Source organism: Oryctolagus cuniculus, chromosome 2, assembly GCF_964237555.1.
Source record: "Oryctolagus cuniculus chromosome 2, mOryCun1.1, whole genome shotgun sequence".
Taxonomy (NCBI): domain Eukaryota; kingdom Metazoa; phylum Chordata; class Mammalia; order Lagomorpha; family Leporidae; genus Oryctolagus; species Oryctolagus cuniculus.
Genome location: NC_091433.1, coordinates 141,657,878 through 141,685,725, shown reverse-complemented (window position 1 = coordinate 141,685,725; position 27,848 = coordinate 141,657,878). Strand labels below are relative to the sequence as shown.

Genomic DNA, 27,848 nt, shown 5'->3' with positions numbered 1-27,848 from the left:
GGGCAAAAGAAAGAGACCGTGTCCCCCCTTTGATGTAGTGGTGTCCTCCCGCCTTCTGTCCCCGCGAGTAAAGCACCGCCAGCTCGGTCCCGACTGCGGGAGTGGGCGGAGTGGCGCAATCGGTGTTCTACCCATTGTGTCTGGCGCGCTAGGTGCTTGTCTACCAGGGCCTGGAGGGTCCGGGAGAGGAGCGGGAGCCGGACTGAAGCGGAGGAGATGGCGTCTCAGCCGCCGCCTCCCCCGAAGCCCTGGGAGACCCGCCGAATTCCAGGGGCCGGGCCGGGGCCAGGACCCGGCCCCACTTTCCAGTGAGTGTGGGATCCTTCAGACCACGCGTTTAGTGGGCCGGCGCGGGGGTTTGATCGGCGGCGGTTGAGGCCGTTGTTGGGAGGAGGTGTCCCCTCCCCCTTCAGCCAGTCCCAGGCGTGGGGTAGGAGATGGGGTCGGGGTGCTTGGGACGGGGGAATCCGTGTCGACCGCTGTTCCCGACCGGGAGGCTCTCAGCAGCGACATTTTTCCGGCCGCCTCTCGGGGTCCGAGTGCCTGTTGGGAAGGGGGGCGACTTCTTGCCCTTTGAGGGGCGAGAGCCTGGCAGAAGGGCTTGACCCCCTCGAAAGCTGCAGACTCTGGGTCTGTGACAGTTGCGTTCTGCTTTTTCGTCCAGCACCGGCGTCGATAGGGAGCAAAGTCTTTTTATAAAAGCTATTAACAGCCTCTTGAGAAGTTGCTGAAAGCCCAAAAGGTCGCTTTTGCGCAACGGGAACCCAAGCCAGCACACTTTGCGTTCTTTGGAGCATACCTCGGCGGCTGTTTGGGAGAGGCGGCTGTAAAGCAGGACTGTGGAGCCTGAGGCCTCTGTGTGCCAGATAGTGTGCGTTATTTTCCTAAAGCCGACAGTGCTGTGCTTGTGTTGTTGTTAGTCAGTATCAAGTGGGTTTAGAACTTTAAAAAGGTGAACACGGAGATTGAAGAGTTTCATGAGCCTTTCGCGTTTGGTTTTGGGTGGATCTGGACATCTTCAATCTGTTGGTGTGACTGCAGTGTCAAATCACCCATTGTAGGTTTCCCTAACACATAAAGATCTCCAGCATATTGGAATGTGTTTTTGCTATGTTCTGAAATCTTGGGAGTTTTTTTTTTTATTTAACGCTAAAATGCTTGAGTACAATACCTTAATTTAGTAGTTATAGAAACATAGCAAATTATAAGCTTTAATTATGCTATCAAGCCACAGTAACACTTTTTTAAAGGAAAAACAGTTAAGGCCTTCCATTCTTTCCAGTAGTAACTTCTGTCCTTATTTGGTGCTTAGAGTACCCAAAACTTTTTTTCCCTCTTAGATTTGTTTCTGAGGTTTGTATTAAATATTCTTATACCTAAACCTTAAAAGTATAGTAAATAATAATATACATTATATATATAATTTCCAAGTCATATAATAGTAATATACGTTAATAATTATATACAGTATATATATCTATAACATGTACATATTATTGTTGCATAGATCTATTTGTCTCTTCATGTTTTCTGATCACTTTTCTTGACTGTTACCAATTTCTAAGAGTACTTCATTGTTGCTACTAATGTTTTGTATGTTTTACTAATACCTTCCCACCTGTAGCTTGTCTGCTCCTATACTTACATTTTCAATTTTTTTAAAATTATAGATGTTTTTCATTTTAGTATAGCCAAATTTGTCATGTTGTGCTTTTTGTTTTGTTGCTTCTACTTAAATCAGGAAATTTTTTCCATTTTCTTCTTAGTGTTCTGGTTTTCACATTCATGTTTTTAAATCTGGAGCTGACTTTGTTGTACAAAAATCAGTGTGACTTAGAGAACTAGTTTCTTTTCTATGTAGATCGCTAATTGTTCCAGCACTGTTTGCTGAGCAGTCTATTCCATCCTAGTTTGTAATACCATGTATCCCATATAGAACTTTCCTAAATACGTGGTTCTGCTTTGGAGACTTTCTAACTGGTTCTGTATGTCTTTAAAAAAAAAGTATTTAAGTATTTGAAAGAGTTACAGAGAGCGAGCGAGCTCTTAACATCCATTGGTTCACTCCTCAGAGTGAACAGCCAGGGCCGCAACAGCTAGGCTGGGCCAGACTGAAGCCAGAAGCCAGGAGCTTCCTTCAGGTCTCCCAACATGGGTGGCAGGATCCCAGACACCTGGGCCATCTCCCACTGCTTTTCCCAGGCCATTAGCAGGGAGCTGGATCGGAAATGAAGCAGCCAGGACTTGAACCGGCACCGGATAGGATGCTAGCATCAGAGGTCAGGGCTTTACCCTCTACATCACAATGCAGGCCCCTATTTGTCTACTCTTAAGCTAGCACCACACTATCTTAATTACTGCTTTATGATTACTTTTGAAATATGTTGTGTCAAGAGTCTCCAGACACTGCTGTTCTTCAAAATTGCCTTTGTTACACTTAGCCTTTATAAAAGGACTTATTGGGACTTTTATTGGAATTGGTAAGAATTTCGGTCTCCTTTTTTTAACCTTAATATTTTATAATTATTTCTATCAAATCCTTTCCTAACTTTGTTTTTGTTGCTGATGTCAACAGACTTTTTTATGTTTCCAGTTAGTTATTAACTGTTAGTTATTTTATGTTAGTTATTTTCAAGTTATTAGTTTGACATTTTCCAGCTAATTATTATTATTAATCAGACTGCTATTGATTTTTTAAACATAAATATTATATACAGCATATCAAACTCTTGTTCTAATGGCTTGATTGAAATTCTCTTGAATTCTATGTAGACAATTCTGTCATCCTCAAATAAGCCAGTAGAGTTAGCCAACATCCTTATTTATTCCTGACTTCTCGTCAGAATGCTTATGAAGTCTATTATATTTGCTTTTTGGTTTTGAGAGGTATACTGTCAAACTTCTCTCTACCTAGCTCAGATTTTTATTATAAATAAGCATTTAATTTTTATGTATGACTTTTTTCTATCTGTCAAGATAATTATATTTTCCCTGTAATATGAAAATGTGGTTTATTACATTTTAGTGTTGAATCATTCTTGCATCTTGGGATAAATTCTCAATTTTTTTATATGTATCCTAATTTCTGTTTTAACATTTTGAGACCTTTGCATATATGTTCCTTGATGAAATGGTAATTTTCTTCCTTTGTACTATACTTTTCTGGTTTTGTGGCAGACTTTTATAGCTTTCTAATTCTTATTCCTTTGTAGGTAGGCTGTCTTCTCCTTGTAGCCTTTAAGATTTTATCTAATACCTTGATCCTCTGTAGCTTCAGGATGTCTGAGTATGAGTATACACACACACACACACACACACACACACAGGCACCTTTATCTCCTGCTCAGAGCCATAGTATTCATTCCAGGACCCATAATGTTCAATCTGAGGATTCATGTCTATTTTTAATGCAGAATAATTCTCACCAATTATACCTTTAACTACTGTTTACAACCTTGCATACTTCTTTCCCAGCTCTTCCATTAAACACTCTGAGGAGTATCAGCAATGATTCTGCTACAAATAACAAATAGGTGACTTAATGTGCTTTAAACTATGAAGGCATTTATTGCTTAGTTAACAGTAAATCTTGAGATCTGCCTCAGTATTGTCATCTTAATTTTTCCGACTTCTTTTTCCCCTCCCTGTCAGCTTTCTGACAGTTTCAGCCATCTCTGTCTTGTTTTTGCTGCTTAAAAAAGAATCCTTTTTGCTTCTGATGGTTTCAAGATTTCCTCTTTGTTCTTGAGCATCACAAATTATACTTTGTAGGGGGCGGCATTGTGGCAGAGCAGGTAAAGCTTCTGCCTGCAAGGCTCGCATCGCATATGACAGCCGGTTGAGACCCGGCTGCTCCGTTTCTGATCCAGCTCCCTGCTAATGCTGCTGGAAAAGCAGCAGCAGATGGCCCAAGCGCCATCACGTGGGCACCCACATACAAGACCTGGATGACACTCCTGGCTTTGGCTGCAGCCTAGCCCAGCCCCAGCCGTTCCAGCCATTTGGTGAGTGAACCTGGGAAGTGAACCAGCATATAGGCAATCTCTCTCTCTCTCTAACTCTAACTCTAACTTTCAAATGAATAAATAAATCTTTAAAAAAAATTATACTTTGTTGGTCCTCAATGTGGTTTTCTTTGTATTATTCTGGGAGGGATTACTTAAAGCTGACTTTGAATGCCTCAGTGGTTTCAGCCATTATCACCTCAAATATTACTTCTGCCTATTTTCTCTTTAATCCTGTAAATCAAAGTACATAATCAGATCTGCCCTATCTCTCTATGTAAGCATATGCCCTGAATCTTACTCTCTCTTCTGTAGTTTGTTTTTTTATTCTGATGCTTCATTTGGCGTGTTTTTTTCTGAACTCTCTTAATTCACTGATATTTTTCTTTTAGTGTGTCTAACCCAGTATTAAACTGGTCATTGAGTCCATAGTTTCAGGCTTTTTTTTCCAAACATGAATTTTATCATCATATCGACTCAATTTTTTTTAAAGATTTATTTATTTGAAAGTCAGAGGGAGAGACAGAGAGAGAGAGAAACTCTTCCATTCTTCACTCGTCAAGTAGCTGCAACAGCCAGGGCTGGGCCACACCAAAGCCGGTAGCCTAGAGCTGTGTCCAGGTCTCCCAGCACTTGGGTCATATTCCACTGCCTTCCCAGGCCATTAGCAGGAAGCTGGATCGGAAATGGAGCAGCTGGTACATGAATTGGTGCACATTTAGTATGCTGGTTTTGCAGGCGCAGCTTTACCCACTTTACCACTATGCCATCCCCACTGAATGAATTATTTTTTTAATGAGAGCTGGACATTGTATGTAGACAATTTAAGACCTAAGGATGGTGTCTCTTCCAAAGACTTTCACATTTAACTCAAACTTCAGGCCATTCGCAAGTGAGGATCACTCCAAAGGGGCCAGCACTGTTGGGCAGCGGGTTAAAGCTGTGGCCTGCAGTGCTGGCATTCCATATGGGTGCCAGTTCTTGTCCTGGTTGCTCCACTTCCGATCTAGCTCTCTGCTATGGCTGGGAAAGCCGTAAAAGATGACCCAAGTCCTTGGGCCCCTGCACCCACATGGGAGACCCAGAAGAAACTCCTGGCTCCTGGCTTCAGATCAGCCCAGTTCCGGCCATTGCAGCCATTTGGGGAGTGAACCAGCAGATGGAAGACTCTCTCTCTGCCTCTGCCTCTCTGTAACTCTGCCTTTCAAATAAATAAATGTTAAAAAAAATTAGGTTAGGTTAAGGGTGTCACAACTTGTCACTGACTCGTAATATGTTTCATTTCCTGAATTTGAGGCCTTATCAGGTTGATTGATTTATTTGAAAGGCAGAGTTGGATTGGGAGGGGGACAGTCTTCCATCTGCTAGTTCATTCCCCAAATAGCCACAGCGACCAGAGCTGGGCTGATCCAAAGCCAGCTTCTTCCGGTTCTCCCACATGGGTGCAGGGGCCCAAGGACCCAGCCTATCTTCTACTGCTTTCCCAGGCAATAGCAGAGAGCTAGACTGGAAGTGGAAGAGCCAGGACTTGAACTGGCACCCATATTGGATGCAGACACCGCAGACAGGCGGCGGCTTTACCTGCTATGGCACAATGCCAGCCCTGGGGCTTAAACTTTGTAAAAATCTTAAATTTGGGTCAGTAAATTTTATAATCTCATTTTAGGAGCCAAAGTGGTATGTCCTAACTCCCAGTCTCAAGCAGTGGACCAGCGCCACTTTTGTGGAACACTTACTGGTTCCTAGCAGCCTGAGTCCCAGCTGTCACTGCTTGATTCTAGACCCATGAATGAGAAGCCGATAGCTTCAGCATCCTCACTATTTTACATTTATATTTCATTTCTGTTCCATAATTATGTGTGTCCTGTGTTAAATCTAGATTGGCTGTTATTCTGTTTTCCCTATTGCTTCTCCTTTTGAGCAGAACTGCTTCATCAAAGCTTAAATATACTACACTATGTGGCAGTCTGCTGAATTCTTTTTTTTTAAGATTTATGTATCTATTTGAAAGGCAGAGTTGAGAGAGAGAGAGAGGTCTCTATCCACTGGTTCACTCCTCAATGACCACAACAGCCAGAGCTGGGCCAGTCAGGAGCTTCTTCTGGGTCTCCCATTCAGGTGCAGGGGCCCAAGGACTTGGGCCGTCTTCCACTGCTTTCCCAGGCCATAACGGGGAGCTGGATCAGAAGTGGAGCAGCCGGGACTCAAACCAGCGCCCATATGGGATGCTGACACCAAAGGCGGCCATCTTACCAGCTATGCCACAATGCCAGCCCCTTGCTGAATTCTTTTTAAGTTTTGTTCCTTCTTATTTTTTAAAACTTAGATTTTATTTATTTGAAAGGAATAGAGAACTTCCATCTGCTGGTTCACTCCCCAGATGCCCACAACAGCCAGGATTGGGCCAAACCAAAGCCAGGATCCCAGAACTCAGTCTGAGTCTCCTGTGAGCTGTCATCTGCTGCCTCCCTGTGGTGTGCACAAGCTGGAATTGAAAGCAGACCCAAGACCTGAATTCTGATGTGGGATGTGGTGTCCCAAGTAGCAGCTTAACTACTGCACCAAATGCCCACCTCTTGTTCCATTTTGAAATACTGAGTTCTGGGGCCAGCACTGTGGCACAGCCAGTTAAAGCCTAGACTTGCAGTGCTGGCATCCCATGTGGGCACCAGTTCAAGTTCCGGCTGCTCCACTTCCGATCCAGCTCCCTACCAATGTGCCTGGGAAAGCAGTGGAAAATGGCCCAAGTCTTTGGGCCCCTGCACCCATGTGGGAGAACCCAAAGAAGCTCCAGGCTCCTGGCTTCATTATTGGCCCAGCTCCAGCCATTGCTGCCATTTGGGGAGTCAACCAGCAGATGAAGACGTCTCTTTCTGCCTCTACCCCTGCCTCTGCCTCTCTGTAACTGCCTTTCAAGTAAATAATCTTTCTTAAAAGTTAATTATTGATTTGTGTAGGAAACATCCTCACCTGTCTACTCGAGATGGACTTGAACTCAGCAAGTGCACCAAAAGCAAGACTTTGTTAGTCTTGCAAGATAAGAGTGTCTGATGAGCAGGCACACCCAGAGCAATTTCAGCAAGCAATTTATATCCTAGCATACAGGTCCCTGCCTGGTTCCTCATTGGCTGAGTACTATGGAGTGCACCATCTTCCTGGATTGTTGCCTAAGTTACAAAGTTATGTTCCTCCTTTGTACTTTGATTTCCTCTTGTGAGGTGGCTGCTCCATAACATCTTGTTTGCCTAGTGAGTTTTACTGCATATGAAGTCAGCTAATAGTAATTTTCCATTCCATGTTGAAAATGGACCACCAGGCATTGTTTTTTAAGATTTATTTATTTATTTGAAAGTCAGAGTTACAGAGAGAGAAAGAGAAGCAGAGAGAGGGAGGTCTTCTATCCGCTGGTTCACTCCCCAGGTGGCCGCAATGACTGGAGCTGCACCAATCCAAAGCCAGGAGCCTGGAGCTTCTTCCTGGTTTCCCACGTGGGTGCAGGGGCCCAAGCACTTGGGCCATCCTATACTGCTTTCCCAGGCCACAGCAGAGAGCTGAATTGGAAGTGGAGCAGCCGGGACTTGAACCAGCACCCAAGATATTTTGATGTGTATAGCTCAATAATAAAACAGCTGATTTTGAAATAAGCAAACTATCTGAGTAGATATTTCTCCAAATAAGATATAAAAATGGTCAATAAGCTCATGAAAAGGTGCTCAGCATCAGTAGCTCTGAGGAAAATGTAAATTGAAATTGTGAAGTGAGGTGACCACTTCACTTCTACTAAGATAGCCATAATAAAAATAATACAGATTGGCAAGGATATGAAGAAATGGGAGTCCTCATACACTGCTATGGGAATGTGCAGCAGAGCAGTTGCTTTAGAAAACAAGCTGGCAGGTCTTCAGAAGGCTGAACAGAGTAGACAGATGACCCAGCAATTTGCTTCTGTGTATATATCAAAGATAGAGGAAAACATGTATACATAATCTTTAAATTTATTTTTATTTCAGTTGTAAGGCAGAGAGCCTGCGCACAAGTGAGAACACATGCTTCCATCTGCTGGTTCACTCTCCAAATGCCCACAACAGCCAAGGCTGGGCCAGACCACAACCTGGAGCCAAGAACTCCATCTGTGCCTTCTATGTAGGTGGCAGAGACCCAAGCACTGGAGCCATCATCTGCTATTTGAGTGCCTTAGCAAACAACTGGAGCTCAGACACGGAGGGGGAGCTTGATCCCAGGTCCTCCGAAATACAATGTGGACATCCCAAGCAGCAACTAAACCAGCTGTGCCATAGTGTCAGCCTCTCACACAAATCACATACATAAATGTTAATGTCAGCATAATTCATAACAGCCAAAAAGTGAAAACAGCTTAAGTGTTCATCAGCAGATACATGGACAAATATAATTTGGCAGTAAAAAAAAAAATGAAGTAAAAAATGAATATCCTTAATCCAAAATCTGAAAGGGCTACGAAATCTAATTTTTTGAGCACTGACATGACACCATCAATGCAAAATTCTACATCTGACTTCATGTGACAAGTACAGAACAGAGGCACACTAAAAATATTGTATAAAATTGCCATTGAGAGAGGTGATTGGCTTAGCAATTAAAATGCTGTTTAAGACATTCATGTCACACAACAGAGTACTTGGTTTGATCCATGGCTCTGGCTTCTGATTCCAGCTTTTGCTAATGCAGGCCATGGAGGTGGCAGTAGTAGCTCAAATAGTTGGATTCCTGCTACCCACCTAGGAGACCTGGACTGAATTCCCTGATCACAGCTTCGGTTCTGCAGCTGTTATGGGCGTCTGGGGAGTGGGCCGGTGGATAGGCGTTCTCTCTATATATATATCTCTCTGACTCTCAAATAATCACTTAAAATTACCATCAGGTTATAAAGTATATATGAAACTAATTTTGTATTTAGACTCGAGTCCCCTACTCAAGATAACTCATTGTAGATATGCAAATATATCAACAACTGAAACATGGTTCCAAGCATTTCTGATAAGGTATACTCAGTCTGTTCTAATATATGCAGTAATATGAATCAGCTTTGGAGACACTATGCTAGATGAAAAAAACTAGTCACAAAGTGTCACATATTATATTTGAGTCCATTTACCATGGAGCTTAATGATTTGCAAATTCCATATTTGCTAATTGGCCTACTTGTTGAACTTTATTTGTAAGCCCCAAAATCAGTACTTCCAGCATTTTCACAGTCATTCTTGGACATGTATAGGGTGGGAAAAGATTTGAGCTGAATTATGAGAATTAATGGTAAAAATAGTCTTCAAACAGTACTTTATACTTTGTGTGTATGTGTGGATGCAAACTGTTGAAATCCTTACTTAGTATATATTAAGTTGATCTTCTGTATATAAAGATAATTAAAAATGAATCTTAATGAAGAATGGGATGGGAGAGAGAGTAGGAGATGGGATGGTTTGCAGGTGGGTTGGTGGCTATGGGGGGGAAACCACTATAATCCAAAAGGTGTATTTTCAAAATTTATATTTATTAAATAAAATTTTTCTAAAGAAAAAAAAAGATTTGAGCTGAGTTTGAACAAAGCAACACTCAGGCTTCTTTTTTCACCTCTCATGCTATAAGCATATTGCCCTTTTCACGGTCTGTTTAGCATTCAGTTTTTCACATTTTTGGTTATGTTTTTTGCTGTGTAAAGGGGCCCCCAAATGTAGGATGGTGTTCTTAAATACAAGAAGGCCTTTTGGAGAAAATGCATGGGTTAGATCAGTTTCATTCAGGCATGAGATGTATCTGTTAATGAGTTAACAATACACAAACAAACAGAAAATAAAATATCTGATTGGTTGATGGAAGTGTTGTGACCTGAGACTTAAAGAAACCTAAATTTCTATTTCTCGCAGGAGCAGGGATTCAGTACTTGCTAAATCAGAGTTGAAAGTTATAGGATATAACCAACATAAATAACAAGAATCTACTATACATGAAATGTCCAGAATAGGCAAGCTTATAGAGACAGAAGGTAGATTGGTGGTTGCCAAAGATTCGGGATGGGGCAAGAAATGGGGAGTAACTGCTAATGATTACAGCATTTCCTTTTATCCAATAAAACTGTTTAAATGATGTTTGGAAGAAATGGAAAAGATTTGAATATCAATTAAATTATTTACATAGGTGATACAGGACTGTTGTTAATTTTTAAAGATGGTTTGTATGAAATATCTTATTAGGAAGTGAATGCTGAGGTATTTAGGGGTAATGTATCAAGTTTAGAAGTTAATTTCAAATACTTCAAGAATTTGTATAAGACTAAAGAATAAGAAAGAGAAAACAAATTTGGTAGAATCATAGCAGTTGTTTAGGCAGAAGCTATATGTATATTATTATACCTTCAAATTTTTGAAATTATTATTTGAGAGGTAGACACAGACACACACACAAAGAGTTTTATCCATTGGTTCACTTTCCACATCTGGGACTGGAGCCAAAAGCTGAGAAACAATCCAAGTCTCCCACCTAGGTGGCAGAAATTCATTTACTATCTTTTCTTTTTTTATTTTAATTTTTAAAAATATTTATTCATTATTTGAAAGGCAGAGTTACAGAGAGGCAGAGAGAGAGAGAGAGAGAGAGAGAGAGGTCTTCTATCTGCTTGTTAACTCCCCAAATGGCTGCAACGGTCAGAGCTGGGCCTACCCAAGGCCAGGAGCTTCCTCCAGGCTTTCCTCCGGTCAGAGCTGGGCCTACCCAAGGCCAGGAGCTTCCTCCAGGCTTTCCTCTGTTCCCCTTCCCCTCCCCCTCCCCCTCCCCTCCTTTCCCCTTCCTTTCCCCTCCCTTCCCTTCCCTTCCTTTCCCTTCCTTTCCCTTCCCTTCCTTTCCCTTCCCTTCCCTTCCCTTCCTTTCCCTTCCTTTCCCTTCCTTTCCCCTCCCCCTCCCTCCTCCTCCCTTCCCTTCCCTCCTCCTCCCTTCCCTTCCCTTCCCTTCCCTTCCCTTCCCCTCCCCTCCCCTCCCCTCCCCTCCCTTCCCCTCCCTTTCCCTCCCTTTCCCTCCCTTTCCCTCCCCCTCCCCTCCCCTCCCCTCCCCTCCCCTCCCTTCCCCTCCCTTTCCCTCCCTTTCCCTCCCTTTCCCTCCCCCTCCCTTCCCCTCCCCTCCCCTCCCCTCCCTTCCCCTCCCTTTCCCTCCCTTTCCCTCCCCCTCCCTTCCCCTCCCTTTGCCTCCCCCTCCCCCTCCCCCTTCCCTTTCCTTTCCTATACTGATACTTTCTGGCTTCTTTTAAATTTATTTATTTGAAAGGCACAGTTACAGAGAGGCAAAGGCAGCAAGAGATTTTTCCATCCACCAGTTCATTCCAGCTGAGCTGATCCAAAGCCAGGACCCAGGAGCTTCCAGGCCTCCCACGAGGGTGCAGGGGCCCATGGACTTGGACCATCTTCCGTTACTTTCCTGGGCACATCAATAGGGAGCTGATTTGGAGGTGGAGCAGCCGGACTTGAACCAGCACCCATATGGGATGCCGACACTGCAGGCGCTGGTTTTACCTGCTGGTTTAGCAGATAAAGCTGCTGCTTGCAATATCGGCATCCCATATGGGTACCAGTGCATGTCCCAGCTACTCCACTTCTGATCTTGGCCACATCCAGGAGCAGTTTACCTGATTGGCAGAAGGCAGAGGTGGGGAGAAATGTGCCTGGGGGTCCCACCACCTGCCAACAGTCAGGCTAACTGCATGGGCTAGGTAGGCAACCTCACAGGATTGCTCATAAAAAATATAAATTTGCTTGAAGATAAAGATTTATGGAGTTCAGATCTAGTAGAAAATAGAAATCCACAAAGATGAGCATGGCATTTGAAGACTCTCAGAAAATATTCTTCTCATACCTGAAGAACCAATTTAGTGAAGAGCTAGTTGAATTCACATTTTTTTTAAAAAATTTATTTTATTTATTTAAAAGAGTTACAAAGAGGGCCGGCGCCGCAGCTCAATAGGCTAATCCTCCACCTAGCAGCGCCAGCACACCGGGTTCTAGTCCCTGTCAGGGCGCCGGATTCTTTCCCGGTTGCTCCTCTTCCAGGCCAGCTCTCTGCTGTGGCCCAGGAAGGCAGTGGAGGGTGGCCCAAGTGCTTGGGCCCTGCACCCCATGGGAGACTAGGAAAAGCACCTGGCTCCTGCCTTTGGATCAGTGCAGTGCGCCAGCCGCAGCGCACCAGCCGTGGCGGCCATTGGAGGGTGAACCAACGGCAAAAGGAAGACCTTTCTCTCTTTCTCTCTCTCTCACTATCCACTCTGCCTGTCAAAAAAAAAAAAAAAAGAAAAAAGAAAAAAAAAGAAAGAAAGAAAGAAAGAAAAGAAAAGAAAGAGTTACAGAGAGCGGTAGAAGGGTCTTATATCTGCTGATTCATTCTCCAGGTGGCCACGATGGCCAGAGCTGAACCCATCCGAAGCCAGGAGCCAAGAGCTCCAGGTCTCCCATGTGCGTGCAGGAGCCCAAGCACTTGGGCCATCTTCCACTGTTTTCCCAGGCACGTTAGCAGGGAGCTGGATTGAAAGTGGAGCAGCCAGAACTCAAACCGGTACCCATATGAGATCCCAGCACTGCAGGCCAGGACTTTAACGCACTGTGTCACAGTGCCAGCCCCCGAATTCACTTTTGATAGCCTCTTAGAACATGGTGGAGTTCTGAAATGCTGATAAATTACCTGTCATACGTGTATTAGGGCCTGAAAGGATAAATCTAAGTGTGAAGACATTAAAGAAGTAGACAGGCCCTTACGAAAACGGAGGCCCAGCTTCAAATCATGAATTTCTAAAGTTAAATCAAAGAGATCATGGATGAATAGTACCACTGCTAGCTCCTTCCTGATGCAAAGTAGAGGAGCATTCAGAAAACAATCTCCAGAATGAAACACACTGGGAGAAAGAGAATGTCATACAGAGACGTAAATTATTGCTGCAGTTCTTCATATATGTGCAACCGACGTGCAAAATCAAATAGGCAGACACCTGCACATTAGCTAATATAAGTGGAAACTGGGTAAATCACAAGTGGAAAAAAAAGATGCATAATGAGTCCAGATCATAGAGTTATTACCCAAATTTTTATTATACTTTTTTATTTGAAAGGCAAAGGGGACAGTGAAAAATCTTCCGTCTGCTGGTTTACTTGCCAAATGACTGAAACAGCTAGGACTATGCCAGGTCAAAGACAGAAGCCAGGAACTCCATCTAGGGCTCACATGTGGGTGACAGAGACCCCAAATACTTTGGACCATCATCTGCTGCCTTCCCAGAGGGAAGCTGGACTGGAAGCAAAGGAATCAGGACTCTGAACAAACCGAAGTGGGGTGTGGGCATCCCACGTGGCAGTTTAACCTGCTGTGCCATAACACCCACCCTAATATTTGCTTTATAGCAGAACCTTGTGAAGAAAGGACTTGTTGATAAATTGTGATGCATGTTCTTTGTTGTGGACTGGCCTTTTGAGTAGCAAAAGAAACCTGGAGGGTAATTGGCAAGAAAATATCTAAACTGAAGCACAAATAGATAAAAGGCTGGAAAAAGAAAAGAAAGAGATTTTAGGAGTTGAAACAAGGTATAACTTACAAACAGAAAAAATAGTTCTACAACGATTGAAGCAGTAGTTTTCAAAATATTTGTATTGTAATCAACACTTTTATAAAATATAGTAAAAATATAACAGTGTAAAATTAATAACTACTTAAATCTCATTTTCTGTACTTTTCTCATTATGGGCTCATACAAATGGTTTACAAACTAATACTGATGCACAGACCACAGCTTAAGTGGCATGGTACGAAAAGAACCTGAATTCATAACTAAAATCTTCCTCACTAAGAGAATTCCAGGTCTATATAACTTCACCGATAGATTTTCACATATGTTTAAGAAGTAATTATACAGGGCCCGCGCCGCAACTCACTAGGCTAATCTTCCACCTTCGGCACCAGCACTCCGGGTTCTTGTCCTGGTTGCTCCTCTTCCAGTCTGGCTCTCTGCTGTGGCCCGGGAAGGCAGTGGAGGATGGCCCAAGTGCTTGGGCCCTGCACCCACAGGGGAGACCAGGAGGAAGCACCTGGCTCCTGGCTTCGGATCGGCGCAATGCACCGGCCATAGCAGCCATTTGGGGGTTTAAGCAATAGAAAAAGGGAGACCTTTCTCTGTGTCTCTCTCTGTCTAATTCTACCTGAAAAAAAAAAAAAAAAGTAATTATACAACTTTCTAGAATATTGAAAAAACAATACTCCCAACTCTTTAAAAGGCCACTATAACTGATAACCAAATCTGACATAAGTTACAATTTAAAAATCACAGGATATTCTCATGAATATAACATAAATACAAATAATCAACAAAATACTGTCAGACTACATACTGCAACATTTTCATGGTCTACTTGATTTTACTCTGTAGTGCAAAGTAGCTTTAATGTTTGAGGATTAATGTAATTTACCATATTAAGAGAATGGAGAAGAAACATCATGTAATCATTTTCACACTGAGAAATCATTTGATAAAGTTTAGCATTCATTCATGGTTTTAACAAAAAAATTAGAAAATAGCAATAAGAAAGGAACTAGTAAATTTACAGCAAACATAGTAATTCATGGTGACGTGTTGAAAACTTTCCCCTTAAGTCAGGAGTGAGATGAGGATGCCTGCTAACATATTTCTAGTCAGGTTTCATTTGAAAAGGCAAGGATGCTTGATATCCTCACTTGGATTCAAGGTGTAATATGATAAGGATGAAATAAACCTATCATTTACAATGCAGGGTCCCTAATATTTAAAATTCAAAAGCATAGGGCCAGCGCTGTGGTACAGCAGATTAATGCCTTGGCCTGAAGCACTGGCATCCCATATGAGGACCGGTTCAAGACCTGGCTGCTCCAGTTCCGATCCAGCTCTCTGCTATGGCTTGGGAAAGCAGTAGAGGATGGCCCAAGTCCTTGGGCTCCTGCACCCATGTGGGAGACCCAGAAGAAGCTCCTGGCTCCTGGCTTTGGATTGTCACAGCTCCGGCTGATGCAGCCAATTGGAGAGTGAACCATCGGATGGAAGACCTCTCTCTCTCTCTCTCTCTTCCTCTCCTATCTCTGTGTAACTCTTTCAAATAAATAAATAAATCTTAAAAAAAAAAAAAATGAGAATCCAAATCAAGGTTGCTGTATACAAGGATCATACGTAAAAAAAAGAAAACTCAGTTATTTCACATAAACAACGTGATTTAGGGATAATACTATTTTCTTTTTCATTTGTTTATTTTTCTGAAAGGCAGAGTTATACAGAAAGAAAGATAGATAGAGGTCTTCCATCTGCTGGTTCATTCCCCAAATGGCCACAACTGCCAGGGATGGATCAGGCCAAAGCCATGAGCCAGGAACTTCCTCTGGTCTCCCATGTGAGTGCAGGGGCCCAAGCACTTGGACTGCCTTCCACTGCTGTCCTAGGCACATTAGCACTGACCTGGATTGAAAGTGGAGTAGGGCCGGCGCCGCGGCTCACTAGGCTAATCCTCCGCCTAGCGGCGCCGGCACACCGGGTTCTAGTCCCGGTCGGGGCGCCGGATTCTGTCCCGGTTGCCCCTCTTCCAGGCCAGCTCTCTGCTGTGGCCAGGGAGTGCAGTGGAGGATGGCCCAAGTGCTTGGGCCCTGCACCCCATGGGAGACCAGGAAAAGCACCTGGCTCCTGGCTCCTGCCATCGGATCAGCACGGTGCGCCGGCCGCGGCAGCCATTGGAGGGTGAACCAACGGCAAAGGAAGACCTTTCTCTCTGTCTCTCTCTCTCACTGTCCACTCTGCCTGTCAAAAAAAAAAAAAAAAAAAAAAAAAGTGGAGTAGCAAGACTTGAACCAGCACCGTATGGGATGCTATTGTCACAGGCAGTGGCTTTACCCACTTTGCCACAACACTGGCCCCTAAAAGGAAACTATTTATAGTAGCATCTAAGAACAAACAAATATATAAGAAAAAGCCTAAAAATATACTGTGTAGACTAAACTATAAAACGTTTAGGGCACAGTAAAATAATTTTTCTAATTGTCAAATATCTTTAAAAGTCCTAAATAAATGTAACAAATATTGGCCGGTGCCGCGGCTCACTTGGCTAATCCTCCGCCTGCGGCACCGGCACACCGGGTTCTAGTCCCGGTTGGGGTGCCGAGTTCTAGTCCCAGTTACTCCTCTTCTAGTCCAGCTCTCTGATGTGGCCCGGGAAGGCAATGGAGGATGGCCCAAGTGCTTGGGCCCTGCACCCGCATGGGAGACCAGGAGGAAGCACCTGGCTCCTGGCTTCGGATCGGCGCTGCCGGCCGTGGCAGCCATTTTGGGGGTGAACCAACAAAAGGAATACCTTTTCTCTCTCTCTCTCTCTCTCTCTCTCTGTCTCTCTCGCTGTCTAATTCTGCCTGTCAAAAAAAAAAATATTGTATTTGTGGATTGAAACTTTGTGTTTTTTGTCAGGCAGGGTTAGACAGTGAGAGAGACAGAGAGAAAGGTCTTCCTTTTTCCATTGCTTCACCCTCCAAATGGCTGCTACGGCCAGCGCGCTGCACCAATCTGAAGCCAGGAGCCAGGTGCTTCCTCCTGGTCTCCCATGCGGGTGCAGGGCCCAAGCACCTGGGCTATCCTCCACTGCCTTCCCAGGCCACAGCAGAGAGCTGGACTAGAAGAGGGGCAACCGACCTGCACCCCATGGGGGACCAGGAAAAGCACCTGGCTCCTGGCTCCTGCCATCGGATCAGCGCGGTGCGCCGGCCGCAGCGCGCCGGCCGCGGCGGCCATTGGAGGGTGAACCAACGGCAAAGGAAGACCTTTCTCTCTGTCTCTCTCTCTCACTGTCCACTCTGCCTGTCAAAAAAAAAAAAAAAAAAAAAAAAGAGGGGCAACCGGGACTAGAACCCAGGGTGCTGGTGCCGCAGGCGGAGGATTAGCCAAGTGAGCCATGGCACCAGCGAAACTTTTAATGTTATAAAAATATTGATTTAAATCCAAATATAGATTTAGTATGATTTCAACAATCTCAGTAGGGTTTTTTGCTGGGAGGAGGGATAAAGAACTTGAAATGCCATAAAATTTATATGGCGGTATGAAGGGTCATGTAGTCAAGATAGTTTTGAAGGTGAATAACAGTGTTGGTGGCCTTTATTGGGTATTAAAATCTATTAGAAAACTATAATAGTGAAGATATTGCCATTTAAATGTAACAATGAACAAGTGTCTAACTGGTCTAACTGTAACCTTGAGAAACTGAGCCAGTGTTGTAAAAAAGAAACCACAGATTTTAAGATAATACCAGTATAAGGAAACAAGAAAAATAGTAGAGTTCAGTCAGCTATTTTACTCGTTTTATCTTTACAATGAAGTCATAAGCATCTGAATATTAGAGACTATATATTTTTTAAGACTTTATTTATTTGAGTGATGGAGTTACAGACAGTAAAGGAAGATACAGAGAGAAAGGTCTTCCATCCACTGTTTCACTCCCCAAATGGCCGCAACACCCAGAACTGAGCTGATCCAGAGGCAGGAGACAGGAGCTTCTTCTGTGTCTCCCACACAAGTACAGGGACCCAAGCATCTGTGCCATCTTCTACTGCTTTCCCAGGCCATAGCAGTGAGCTGGATCAGAAGAGGAGCAGCTGGGACTAGAACTGGTGCCCATAATAGGATGCCGGTGCCGCAGGCAGAGTATTAACCTACTGAGCCACAGTGCCAGCCCCGTGAGAATATATCTTAACAGTAGTTCCCCCTCATCCACAGGGGATGCCTGAAATTTTGGATAGTACTAAACTCTATATATTGATATATACTGAATTTTTCCTACATACGTATCTATCATAAAGCTTAATTTCTAAATGAGGTATAGTCAGAGATCAGCAACTATAAGTAATAAAATGAGCGGTATAGCAATATGTTGAAATAAAAGGTGAATGTAATCTTTCTCCCCCAGGAATAGCATACTGTACTATACTGTACTGACTGCCCTCTGTGGGTAGCGGGAACCACAGAAAACAAGACCGTGGATTAAGGGTCCTGCTGCACTCTTCAGGCATCTTCAGTGTAGTCTGCCATTACAGTAGGTGTACAGGAGGTGTTTAATAGTTACTTTGAATTGACTATTGTATGTTTAAGTTAACTCTCTTGACTCTTTTTTGGTTTTAGATCTGCTGATTTGGGTCCTTCTTTATTGACAAGACCTGGACAACCAACACTTACCAGAGTGCCCCCACCTATTCTTCCAAGGCCATCACAGCAGACTGGAAGCAGCAATGTGAACACTTTCAGACCTGCTTACAGTTCATTTTCTTCTGCATATGGTGCCTATGGGAATTCATTTTACGGAAGCTATAGCCCTTACAGTTATGGATATGGTGGGTTGGGATATAACCGCCTCCGTGTGGATGATCTTCCACCCAGTAGATTTGTTCAGCAAGCCTAAGAAAGCAGCAGAGGTGCCTTTCAGTCCATTGAAAGCATTGTGCATGCTTTTGCCTCTGTCAGTATGATGATGGATGCTACGTTTTCAGCTGTGTATAACAGTTTCAGGGCCGTATTGGATGTAGCAAATCACTTTTCCCGTTTAAAAATACACTTTACAAAAGTGTTTTCAGCTTTTGCGTTAGTTAGGACTATAAGATATCTTTACAGACGGTTGCAGTGGATGATAGGTTTAAGAAGAGGCTCTGAGAATGAGGACCTCTGGGCAGAAAGTGAAGGAACTGTGGCTTGCCTTGGTGCCGAGGACCAAGCAGCTAACTCAGCAAAATCTTGGCCAATATTCTTGTTCTTTGCTGTTATCCTTGGTGGCCCTTACCTCATCTGGAAACTTCTTTCTACCCACAGTGATGAAGTAACAGGTAAGAAAAATGGAATGGGTTCAAAAGCCATATTATAATTCAATTGTCAAGAAGAGATTTATTAAATTAGTATTTTTATTTTCACCTTGTATTTATTAACTTGATCTGGTTACATTTTCAGTTAAGAACTTTCAAAGTAGAAGAGGAATATGTAGCAAAAATAGGCTTGTTAAAGTATTTATTGTTCAATTAGCTTAACAATACCTTTCGCCTAACTTCTGTTTATAAGGTACAAAGCTTGGTGCTATAGAGGATACAAAGATACACAGGGCATAATCTCTATCTTTCTGAAACGTCTTGATTGGAAGGTGGTTAAGACATAAATATAGGTAACTGTAGAGCCAGAAAGAGTATGGTAAGGAATGTGATAGTGAGGAGTGAGACCTATGATTTCCTGGGCCTTTTTGTATGCAGGACACTGTGGTAGCTAGGTATTTATATCTCACTTCACTGTTTAAACAACCGAAAGAGAGGAATTCTGCACACTTTAAGAGTGACAAAACAGTTGAAATAAATCACTTTCCTGAGGTCATGTCTTTAGTAAGGCAGAACCAGTAACAAAACCTGGGCTTGCTAGACCATTAAGCCTGTACTCTCTCAACTGGTACAGAATGCTGTCTTACTTTAGAAAAGTGAAGCAAACATTTCTTGTTAGGGTACAGGAGGAAATAACATCTGAGTTACACTTTGACATATGGGTAATACTTCATTGGTTAAATAGAGGGAGGGAAAAAACTGTCAAGCAGATGAAACAGCTTGAACAAAAGTATGTAGGCAGGGGCTTGGGACGGTGGCCTAGCAGGTAAAGCCACCGCCTGCAGTGCCTACATCCCATTTGGGTGCCGGTTCGAGTTCCGGCTGTTCCACTTCTGATCCAGCTCTCTGCTATGGCCTGGGGAAGCAATGGAAGATGGCCCAAGTCCTTGGGCCCCTGCACCCATGTGGTATACCTAGACAAAGCTCCTGGCTCTTGACTTTGGATTGGCTCAGCTCGGCTGTTGCAGCCAGTTGGGGAGTAAACCAGCCAATGGAAGACCTTTCTCTCTCTTTCTCTCTCTCTCTGTCTCTGCCTCTGCCTCTCTGTAGCTCTGCCTTTCAAATAAATAAAAAGTCTTAAAAAAAACAAAAAACATACATAGGCAGAAAATCAGGCTGGCCTTAGGGCTTAGCAGGTTAAGCTGCTGCTTGCCACACCAGCAACTCCATATCAGAGTGCCAGTTTGAGTTCCATCCAGCCTCATACTGGTATGCCTGGGAAGGCAGCAGAAGATGGTCTAAGTACTTCGAACCCTACACCCTATGTGGGAGACCAGGATGTAATTCCTGGCTTCAGCCATTTAGGGAGTGAACCAGTGGGTAGAAGATTCTCTCTGTCTCTCTCTCTCTCCTTCCCTCCCTCCCTCCCCTTTTTCCCCTCTCTTCCCCTCTCTCTCTCTGGTGCAAGATTCTGTGTGTGTGTGTGAGAGAGAGAGAGAGAGAGAGACTCTGTGTTTCAAATAAATAAATAAATCTTTAGAAAAAGAGAAATGTAAGATTTGCTGAATAGTTACCATATAGCATTGAATAGAAGGATGGTAAGAAATAAGACTGAGGGGGCCGGTGCTGTGGCATAGCAGGTAAAGCCTCCGCCTGCAGTTCTGCATCCCATATGGGTGCCGGTTCGAGATCCAGCTGCTCCACTTCCGATCCAGCTCTCTGCTGTGGCCCGGGAAAGCAGTAGAAGACGGTCCAAGTCCTTGGGCCCCTGCACCCATGTGGGAGACCTGGAGGAGGCTCCAGGCTCCTGGCTTCGGATCAGTGCAGCTCTGCCCGTTGTGCCAATTGGGAGTGAACCAGTAGATGGAAGACCTCTCTTTCTCTGTCTCTCTTCTCTGTGTAACTCTGACTTTCAAATAAATAAATCAATCTTATGCAAACGTTTCTTAAAAAAATAAGACTGATAAGGCAGGGTAAAGGCTTAATAGTAGAATATTGTAATTTAATTTTAAGAGTTAATCTTTACTTAGTAAGGAATGATTTTTTTGGTAGTTTTTTTTTTTTTTTTTTTTTTTTTGACAGGCAGTGTGGACAGTGAGAGAGAAAGGTCTTCCTTTTGCCATTGGTTCACCATCCAATGGCCGCCGCGGCCAGCGCATCCCGCTGATCCGAAGCCAGGAGCCAGGTGCTTCTCCTGGTCTCCCATGGGGTGCAGGGCCCAAGCACCTGGCCCATCCTCCACTGCACTCCCTGGCCACAGCAGAGAGCTGGCCTGGAAGAGGGGCAACCGGGAAAGAATCCATTGCCCCAACCAGGACTCGAACCCAGGGTGCCAGCGCCGCAGGCAGAGGATTAGCCTATTGAGCTGCGGCACCGACGGTAGCCTTTTTCTTAAGATTTATTTATTTATTTATTTGAAAGGCAGATTTACAGAGAGGCAGAGAGAGAGAAGTCTTCCATCCACTGTTTCACTCCCCAGATGGCCACATCTGAGCTGAGCCAATCTGAAGTCAGGAGCCAGGAGCTTTCTCAGGGTCCCTCATGCAGGTGCAGGGGCCCAAGGACTTGGGCCATCTTCTGTTGCTTTCTCAGGCCATAGCAGAGAGCTGGATCAGAAGTGGAGCAGCCAGTACTCGAAATGGTACCCATATAGAATGCCAGCATTGCAGGCAGTGGCTTAGCCCACTACGTCACAGCGCCAGCCCCTTGGTAGTTTTTGTTTAGTAATTTTTAGGTTTTGCTTTTTTGTTTTTTTATTTAAGAGACAGAGAGAGAGAGAGAGCACTCTCATCCAGTGGTTCATTCCCCAAATGTCCACAGTGACCAGACTTGGGCCAGGTCAAAGCCAAGAGCCATGAACATAGTCCAGTTCTCTCATGTTGGTGGCAGGAACCCAATTACATGAGTTGTCAGCACTGCCTCTTAGGGTCTGCTTTAGCAGGAAACTGCAGGCATCGAATCTAGCACTCCCAATATATAATGCAGGCATCATAACTTTTGGGGCAAATATCCACCACAGTTTTTGCTTTTTTTCAAGCAGGCTGTGATATACATCTAAATAGTGCTCCCAAGAGGTCAGTCTATCTATAAACAGTAGAAGATGAGTCAGTAGAGGTTAAGACAGATTGAGTGGCCAGTGTTGCGGTCTAGTGGATACAGCCGCCACCTGCAATGTGATCCAGCTCCCTGCTGATGGCCTGGGGAAAGTAGCTGAAGATGGCCCAAGTATTTGGGGCCCTGCCACCTATGTGGGAGACCTGGAAGAAGCTCTTGGCTCCTGGCTTCAATCTGGCCCAGCCCTGACTATTGCAGCCATCTGGAGAGTAACCAACGGTGGAAGGTAGCTCACTCGCTGGCTCGCTCACTTGCTTGCTCTCTCTCTGTAACTCCAACTTTCAAATAAACAAATCTTTGCGGAAAAAAACAGGTTGAAATTAGTAAGATTCATAAAGGATTTGAGTTACATTTACCTTTGTATTCTGAATATCTAACAACCTGCTTGGCACGCAGAAGGTGCTTAATATATTAATTAGTGGCATCAGTTATATTGCCTTTGTATTAGACTACATGAGAGAATGGAGGCTTGAAGTAAGCTGTGTGAGAACCAGGTTGATAGAGTAGACTAAGTGAATTTAGTCACTGACTAGATGTGCTATGCAAAGGGAAAGGGGGAATCAAAATGCTCTATACCTTTAAATTTGGGTTACTGGATAATATTTTATCCATTAATTCCATATTTGTTGAGTGCCTACTATATGAAAGGCACAGTTCTGTGAATCAGAGGTAGAGAATTGAATAACACAGTTTTTTAAAAACTGATCTTTGTGGCAGTCTAATAAAGGGAGACAGTAATCTTGTAAATAACATTTATAGTAAGTTGGAAGGTAGTAAATGCCATGGGTGGGGGGAGGGCAGAGACAAATGTTGGGAAATTCTAGGAGTAGAAAGAAGAGTTCCAATGTCAGGTAAGTCTTCCCTGAAGGGAGATGCATGAAGCAGACCTCAGCTATTGAAAGAAGAGTGTTTAGTGCCAGCACCATGGCTCACTGGGTTAATCCTCTGCCTGCGGCGCCGGCATCCCATATGGGCGCCGGATTCTGTCCCGGTTGCTCCTCTTCCAGGCCAGCTCTCTGCGGTGGCCAGGGAGTGCAGTGGAGGATGGCCCAAGTACTTGGGCCCTGCACCCACATGGGGGACCAGGAACTCCATCCAGATCTCCCACAAAGGTGGCAGAGGCCCAAGCACTTGGACCATCGTCTGCTTCTTACCCAGGTGCATTAGCAGGGACCTGGATCAGAAATGGAGCCACAGGGACTCCCAACTGGCATTTATATGGGATGCTGCCATCACAGGTGACAGCTTAACTCTTTGTACCACATAACTGTGCCCAGAACTTTTCTCTTGACAAGTAAATGTATGCAGCTTGCAAGCAGACTCAGTGAAATATCTGCATTTTCCTTTTGTAAGCTTTACTAACTGTATCTTAATTTTGTTTTATAGACAACCACAACTGGGCAAGTGGTGAGGATGACCATGTAGTTGCTAGAGCAGAATATGATTTTGCTGCTGTATCTGAAGAAGAAATTTCTTTCCGCGCTGGTGATATGCTAAACTTAGCTCTTAAAGGTAACAAATCATGAACAGGTTGGAATTATCTCTGAATTCTTAATATTTATAAATGTAGTATTAAAGACTGCAACAAAAGATCTTGTTTATTGTTAGCTGACTTTGAGGTAATTACTAGAATTTTTCTGTGGTATCAGTTTAGACCTTCCAAATCTGGAGGAGACACAGAAAAGTTCACCAACAGAGTTGTCCCAATAATATTTTTGTGTGATAAAGATTTCACTTATATATCTTTTCAAAGCACTTGAATTCCAGACACTTACTAATCCCCAAAAGAATTATATATTGTTATTTAAACATCCCTTTTTGTCCTTGAGTACTGGACTGGCGTTGCCTTCTTTATTATTTGAATAATTTTTACTTCAGAAACTTTTATCATGAGTGTTCTAAAAATTAGTGTCATGAATGTGTTCAAGAACCTCAACAAGAAATTTGTGCTTATCTCGGGTTAATTTGTGGACCAGGTCACTAATAGTTTTTAATGACTTTAGGTAGAATTACCTTTTCCTTCACCTTTCCCCAGTAAGGTAACCAGAAATTTTGTGTATTTTTTAAGTGTGTTGTGTGTTTGTGGGGCTTCCATTTTATTGTCAAAAGTCATATTTTGTTGATAAAGGTACTAGTAACAGTAACAGGTATAATTATAGAGTATTTACTATGTATATAGCACTATATTTTACAGCTTCAGTTACCAGGGGTAGGAGCCTTTTTCTACTAAGGGCCATTTGGATATTTATAACATCATTTGCAGACCATACAAAATTATCAACTTAGAAATCAGCCTGCTCTAGATACATTGAATTTTCAGTCCTACCTGCGGTTGCTTTAGCAGGACCAGATCAGATGATTTCGTTTGGTCTTATGCAGTCTGCAGACTGGATGTTTCCTACCCCTGAACCCTTAGATTAATGCTGTAAAGTGGCTGTAATTATTATCCTGTTTTGCACATGAGGAAACTGAGACTCAGAATGAGCAAATGGTCCAGTATCACAAAGCCAAGATGTGATGAATGTAGGTTTGTCTGACTTCGGAGCCTGTGCTTTTAACCACTCTGGATGCCTTTTCTGTGGGAGGATCCATTAATCGATGCTAGAGCCTCTGCTTGGTTTTGGGCACTCTTAAAATAAGGAAAATATACTTACCTTAGGTGTTCAAATCATTACTTTAATGTTATATAACTGAAAAATTTAGATCAAATTACTGAATCTCTGCCTCATTCCTTCATAAATCTTATGCATGTAGATATTGTATTCATATTCTTCTGGTAAAAATAGAAATTATTTTTGATTTCAAAATAATTTTTTTAAATTTGTACTTAAAGACATGAACAACTAGATAATGAGTTTTAATTGATCTAAATAAAGAATGAAGAAGACCAGGTGTGATGTCTTTGAATTACATCATAATATTTCAGAACAATTTATATCTAGTTCTTCAACTAGTCATGCCTTTTAACATTGCCTTTGCTTTTCTCCATTGTTCAAGAAATGTATGTTTGAGCATTTAGAACAAAGTCAGTACAGACATGCTTAATTATATATTTCATTTATTTCCTTTTATAATAGACTATTAAACATAGAAGTCACGTTGTGCTATACTTAAAATGTTGAACTACATTTGTAGCAGTTAAACAGATTTTTGAAGATGTGGATACAATAGATGGTAAAATATACAGAATTGAATATATTACATAATCTTTCTTACCTTAAGCTTAGAATATCACCTTTCACTTCTTATCCTGTCTCTAAAGATAACTGAGGTCTTCAATTTTTTTGTCCATCTTGGATTAAAATACACATTCATTATCTTCAGAATTATTTATCACAATGGGATAGAATGGATTTTATATTTTGGCAAAAAACATGTAAAAAAAGCTGATACATAAAGGTATAGTTTGTAGAGGAGGTAGACATTTAACATAGCAGTTAAGATACTCATGTCCCATATCGGAGTTCTGGATTCAACTCCCAATTCCAATTCCGTATTCCAGCTTCCTGCTAAGGAAGGCAGCAGGGGATTGCCCAAGTAATTGGCTTCATGCCACCCTTGCCACCCTTGTGAGAGACCTGGCTGTGGCCACAGCTCAGCCCTGGCTGTTGCAGTTGAGGCGTGAGGCAGTAGATAGAAGCTCACTCTGTGAATGTGTGTGTGTGTGTCTATCTTCTCCCCACACATAAATATGTTTTTTAACTTTTTAGAAAAAATAGAATTTAAGGTTTATTTTGGTGGAAAATATTTTTAAAATCTATACATAGTTTTTTTTAAAGCCAGTTTCTTTCTTTCTTTCTTTCTTTCTTTCTTTCTTTCTTTCTTTCTTTCTTTCTTTCTTTCTTTCTCTCTCTCTCTCTCTCTCTCTCTCTCTCTCTCTCTCTTTCTTTCTTTCTTTCTTTTTTTAGTTTTTGACAGGCAGAGTGGACAGTGAGAGAGACAGAGAGAAAGGTCTTCCTTTGCCATTGGTTCACCCTCCAATGGCTGCCACGGCCAGCGCACCGCGCTGATCCGAAGGCAGGAGCCAGGTGCTTCTTCTCCTGGTCTCCCATGCGGGTGCAGGGCCCAAGCACCTGGGCCATCCTCCACTGCACTCCCTGGCCACAGCAGAGAGCTGGCCTGGAAGAGGGGCAACCGGGACAGAATCCGGAGCCCCAACCGGGACTAGAACCCGGTGTGCCGGCACCGCAAGGTGGAGGATTAGCCTATTGAGCCACGGTGCCGGCCTATACATAGTTTTTTCATACCACAGATTTTTCATGAATTTTTGAAGACCCTTCGTATGTATGGATTTCAAAAGTCTTTGCACTAAAATAAACATCTTTTCATTGCATTTTCTATGAACTTTATAAAATACCTTCATATTTATTTTCTGTACTTATCCTCACTTACCCTGTTGAGAAGCAGTGAGATATTCTTTCCTGAGATTCCAATTTAAAATATTAAAGACATTAATTTAAAATTTTTTTAATTAAAGGCATTGCTAATTTTAGTTTTAAAGATTTTTATTTATTTATTTTAGAGGGAGAGTGGGAGAGACAGAGAAAAAAGTCTTCCATCTACTGGTTCACTCCCTAGATGGCCACAATGACCAGAGCTGGGCCAGTCTGAAACCAGGAGCCAGGAATTTCCTCCAGGTCTTCACATGGATGCAGGGGCCCAAGAACTTGGGCCATCTTCCACTGCTTTCCCAGGCCATAGCAGAGAGCTGGATCGAAAGAGGAGCAGCTGGGACATGAACCGGCATCCATATGGGATGCTGGTGCTACAGGCAGAGGCTTAGCCTACCTACTATGCTGTAGCTCCAGCCCCTAATTTTTAGTTTTAAAGAGGATGAATCTCCTTACCCTATGAGTGGGCCAACTGACAAAAACTTTATGTTCTTCAAGATAGAAAGAAAATTTAGTAAGTAAAAAAATTTAAAATGTAAATTATAATTATGGACCTTAGAACTGGTAGGCGTATTCAGCATTTGATTTTGAATATCTATGTGCATGTACTATTTATTTATATATTTTGTTAGGTAAATGTAACATTTTACTTAAATATGATATTTTACCATCAATAATCTATTGAATCATCCAAGTATGTTATAATTACCAAGCTTTTTTTTTTTCCCCAACAGAACAACAGCCCAGAATACGTGGTTGGCTTCTGGCTAGTCTTGATGGTCAAACAACAGGACTTATACCTGCAAATTATGTCAAAATTCTTGGCAAAAGGAGAGGTAGAAAAACGGTGGAATCGAGTAAAATTTCCAAGCAGCAACAATCTTTTACCAACCCCACACTAATTAAAGGAGCCACAGCCAATGATTCTTTGGATGAACAGGAAGCTGCCTTTGAATCTGTTTTTGTTGAAACAAATAAGGCTCCAGTTGCACCAGATTCCACAGGGAAAAGTGGAGATAAACAAGATCTTTGATCTCTTTCATGATCATATGCAGTTGAACAATAGAGTACTTTTTTAAAATTATTTCTGATAAATCTACAATCCAATGAAAACATGTTATTGGCTATTCCAGGTATTTTGCTGCTAGAAATTATTAAAGTTATATGCAAGTATGTTGGTCTAGTGACCTGGTTATGTGTTACAAGTTATTGGACCACGAGGACATTGGTTTCACCTAGTTTTTAAGATTATGAAGACTGCTATCATTGTCATCTTTTAAATCCCTAGGTTTATTGGAGGGGTAAGACTGGTGAACCATAGGATATATGGTTTGCTGCAGTAGGGATCATTAATGCTTATTAAAATTCAATTCATTGGCTTGTAATCCTCAGAAATTGATAACATAAATATGAGAGCAGGCAAAAAGGAGACCTTTTTTTTAGATCCTTAAGTAAACTGAATAATAAAAATGTTCTGACTCATATTCTA

General features: G+C 42.7%; 1 protein-coding gene across 2 annotated transcripts; it reads left to right on the top strand.

The window, feature by feature from the left end:
- The first annotated feature begins 14 nt into the window (after positions 1–14).
- On the top strand, positions 15–27,848 carry PEX13 (peroxisomal biogenesis factor 13). 2 transcript variants are annotated; one of them, XM_070069090.1, is made up of 5 exons: positions 171–308; positions 17,972–18,097; positions 18,184–18,878; positions 23,355–23,480; positions 27,094–27,848. In XM_070069090.1, exons 3-5 carry the CDS (start codon positions 18,524–18,526, stop codon positions 27,390–27,392), a joined length of 780 nt encoding a protein of 259 aa, XP_069925191.1. In that variant the 5' UTR covers positions 171–308; positions 17,972–18,097; positions 18,184–18,523; the 3' UTR covers positions 27,393–27,848. The 2 variants fall into 2 exon arrangements, with proteins under 2 accessions (XP_002709900.2, XP_069925191.1); XM_002709854.5 differs by lacking the exon at positions 17,972–18,097 and having other exon boundaries at positions 15–308.

Bases quoted from the DNA above. Each gene is read 5' to 3' on its own strand.
- PEX13 (XM_002709854.5), top strand. From the start codon at position 18,524: ATGATGATGGATGCTACGTTTTCAGCTGTGTATAACAGTTTCAGGGCC. The intron at 18,879-23,354 runs GTAAGAAAAATG...TTTGTTTTATAG, and splicing joins CCACAGTGATGAAGTAACAG to ACAACCACAACTGGGCAAGT. The intron at 23,481-27,093 runs GTAACAAATCAT...TTTCCCCAACAG, and splicing joins GCTAAACTTAGCTCTTAAAG to AACAACAGCCCAGAATACGT.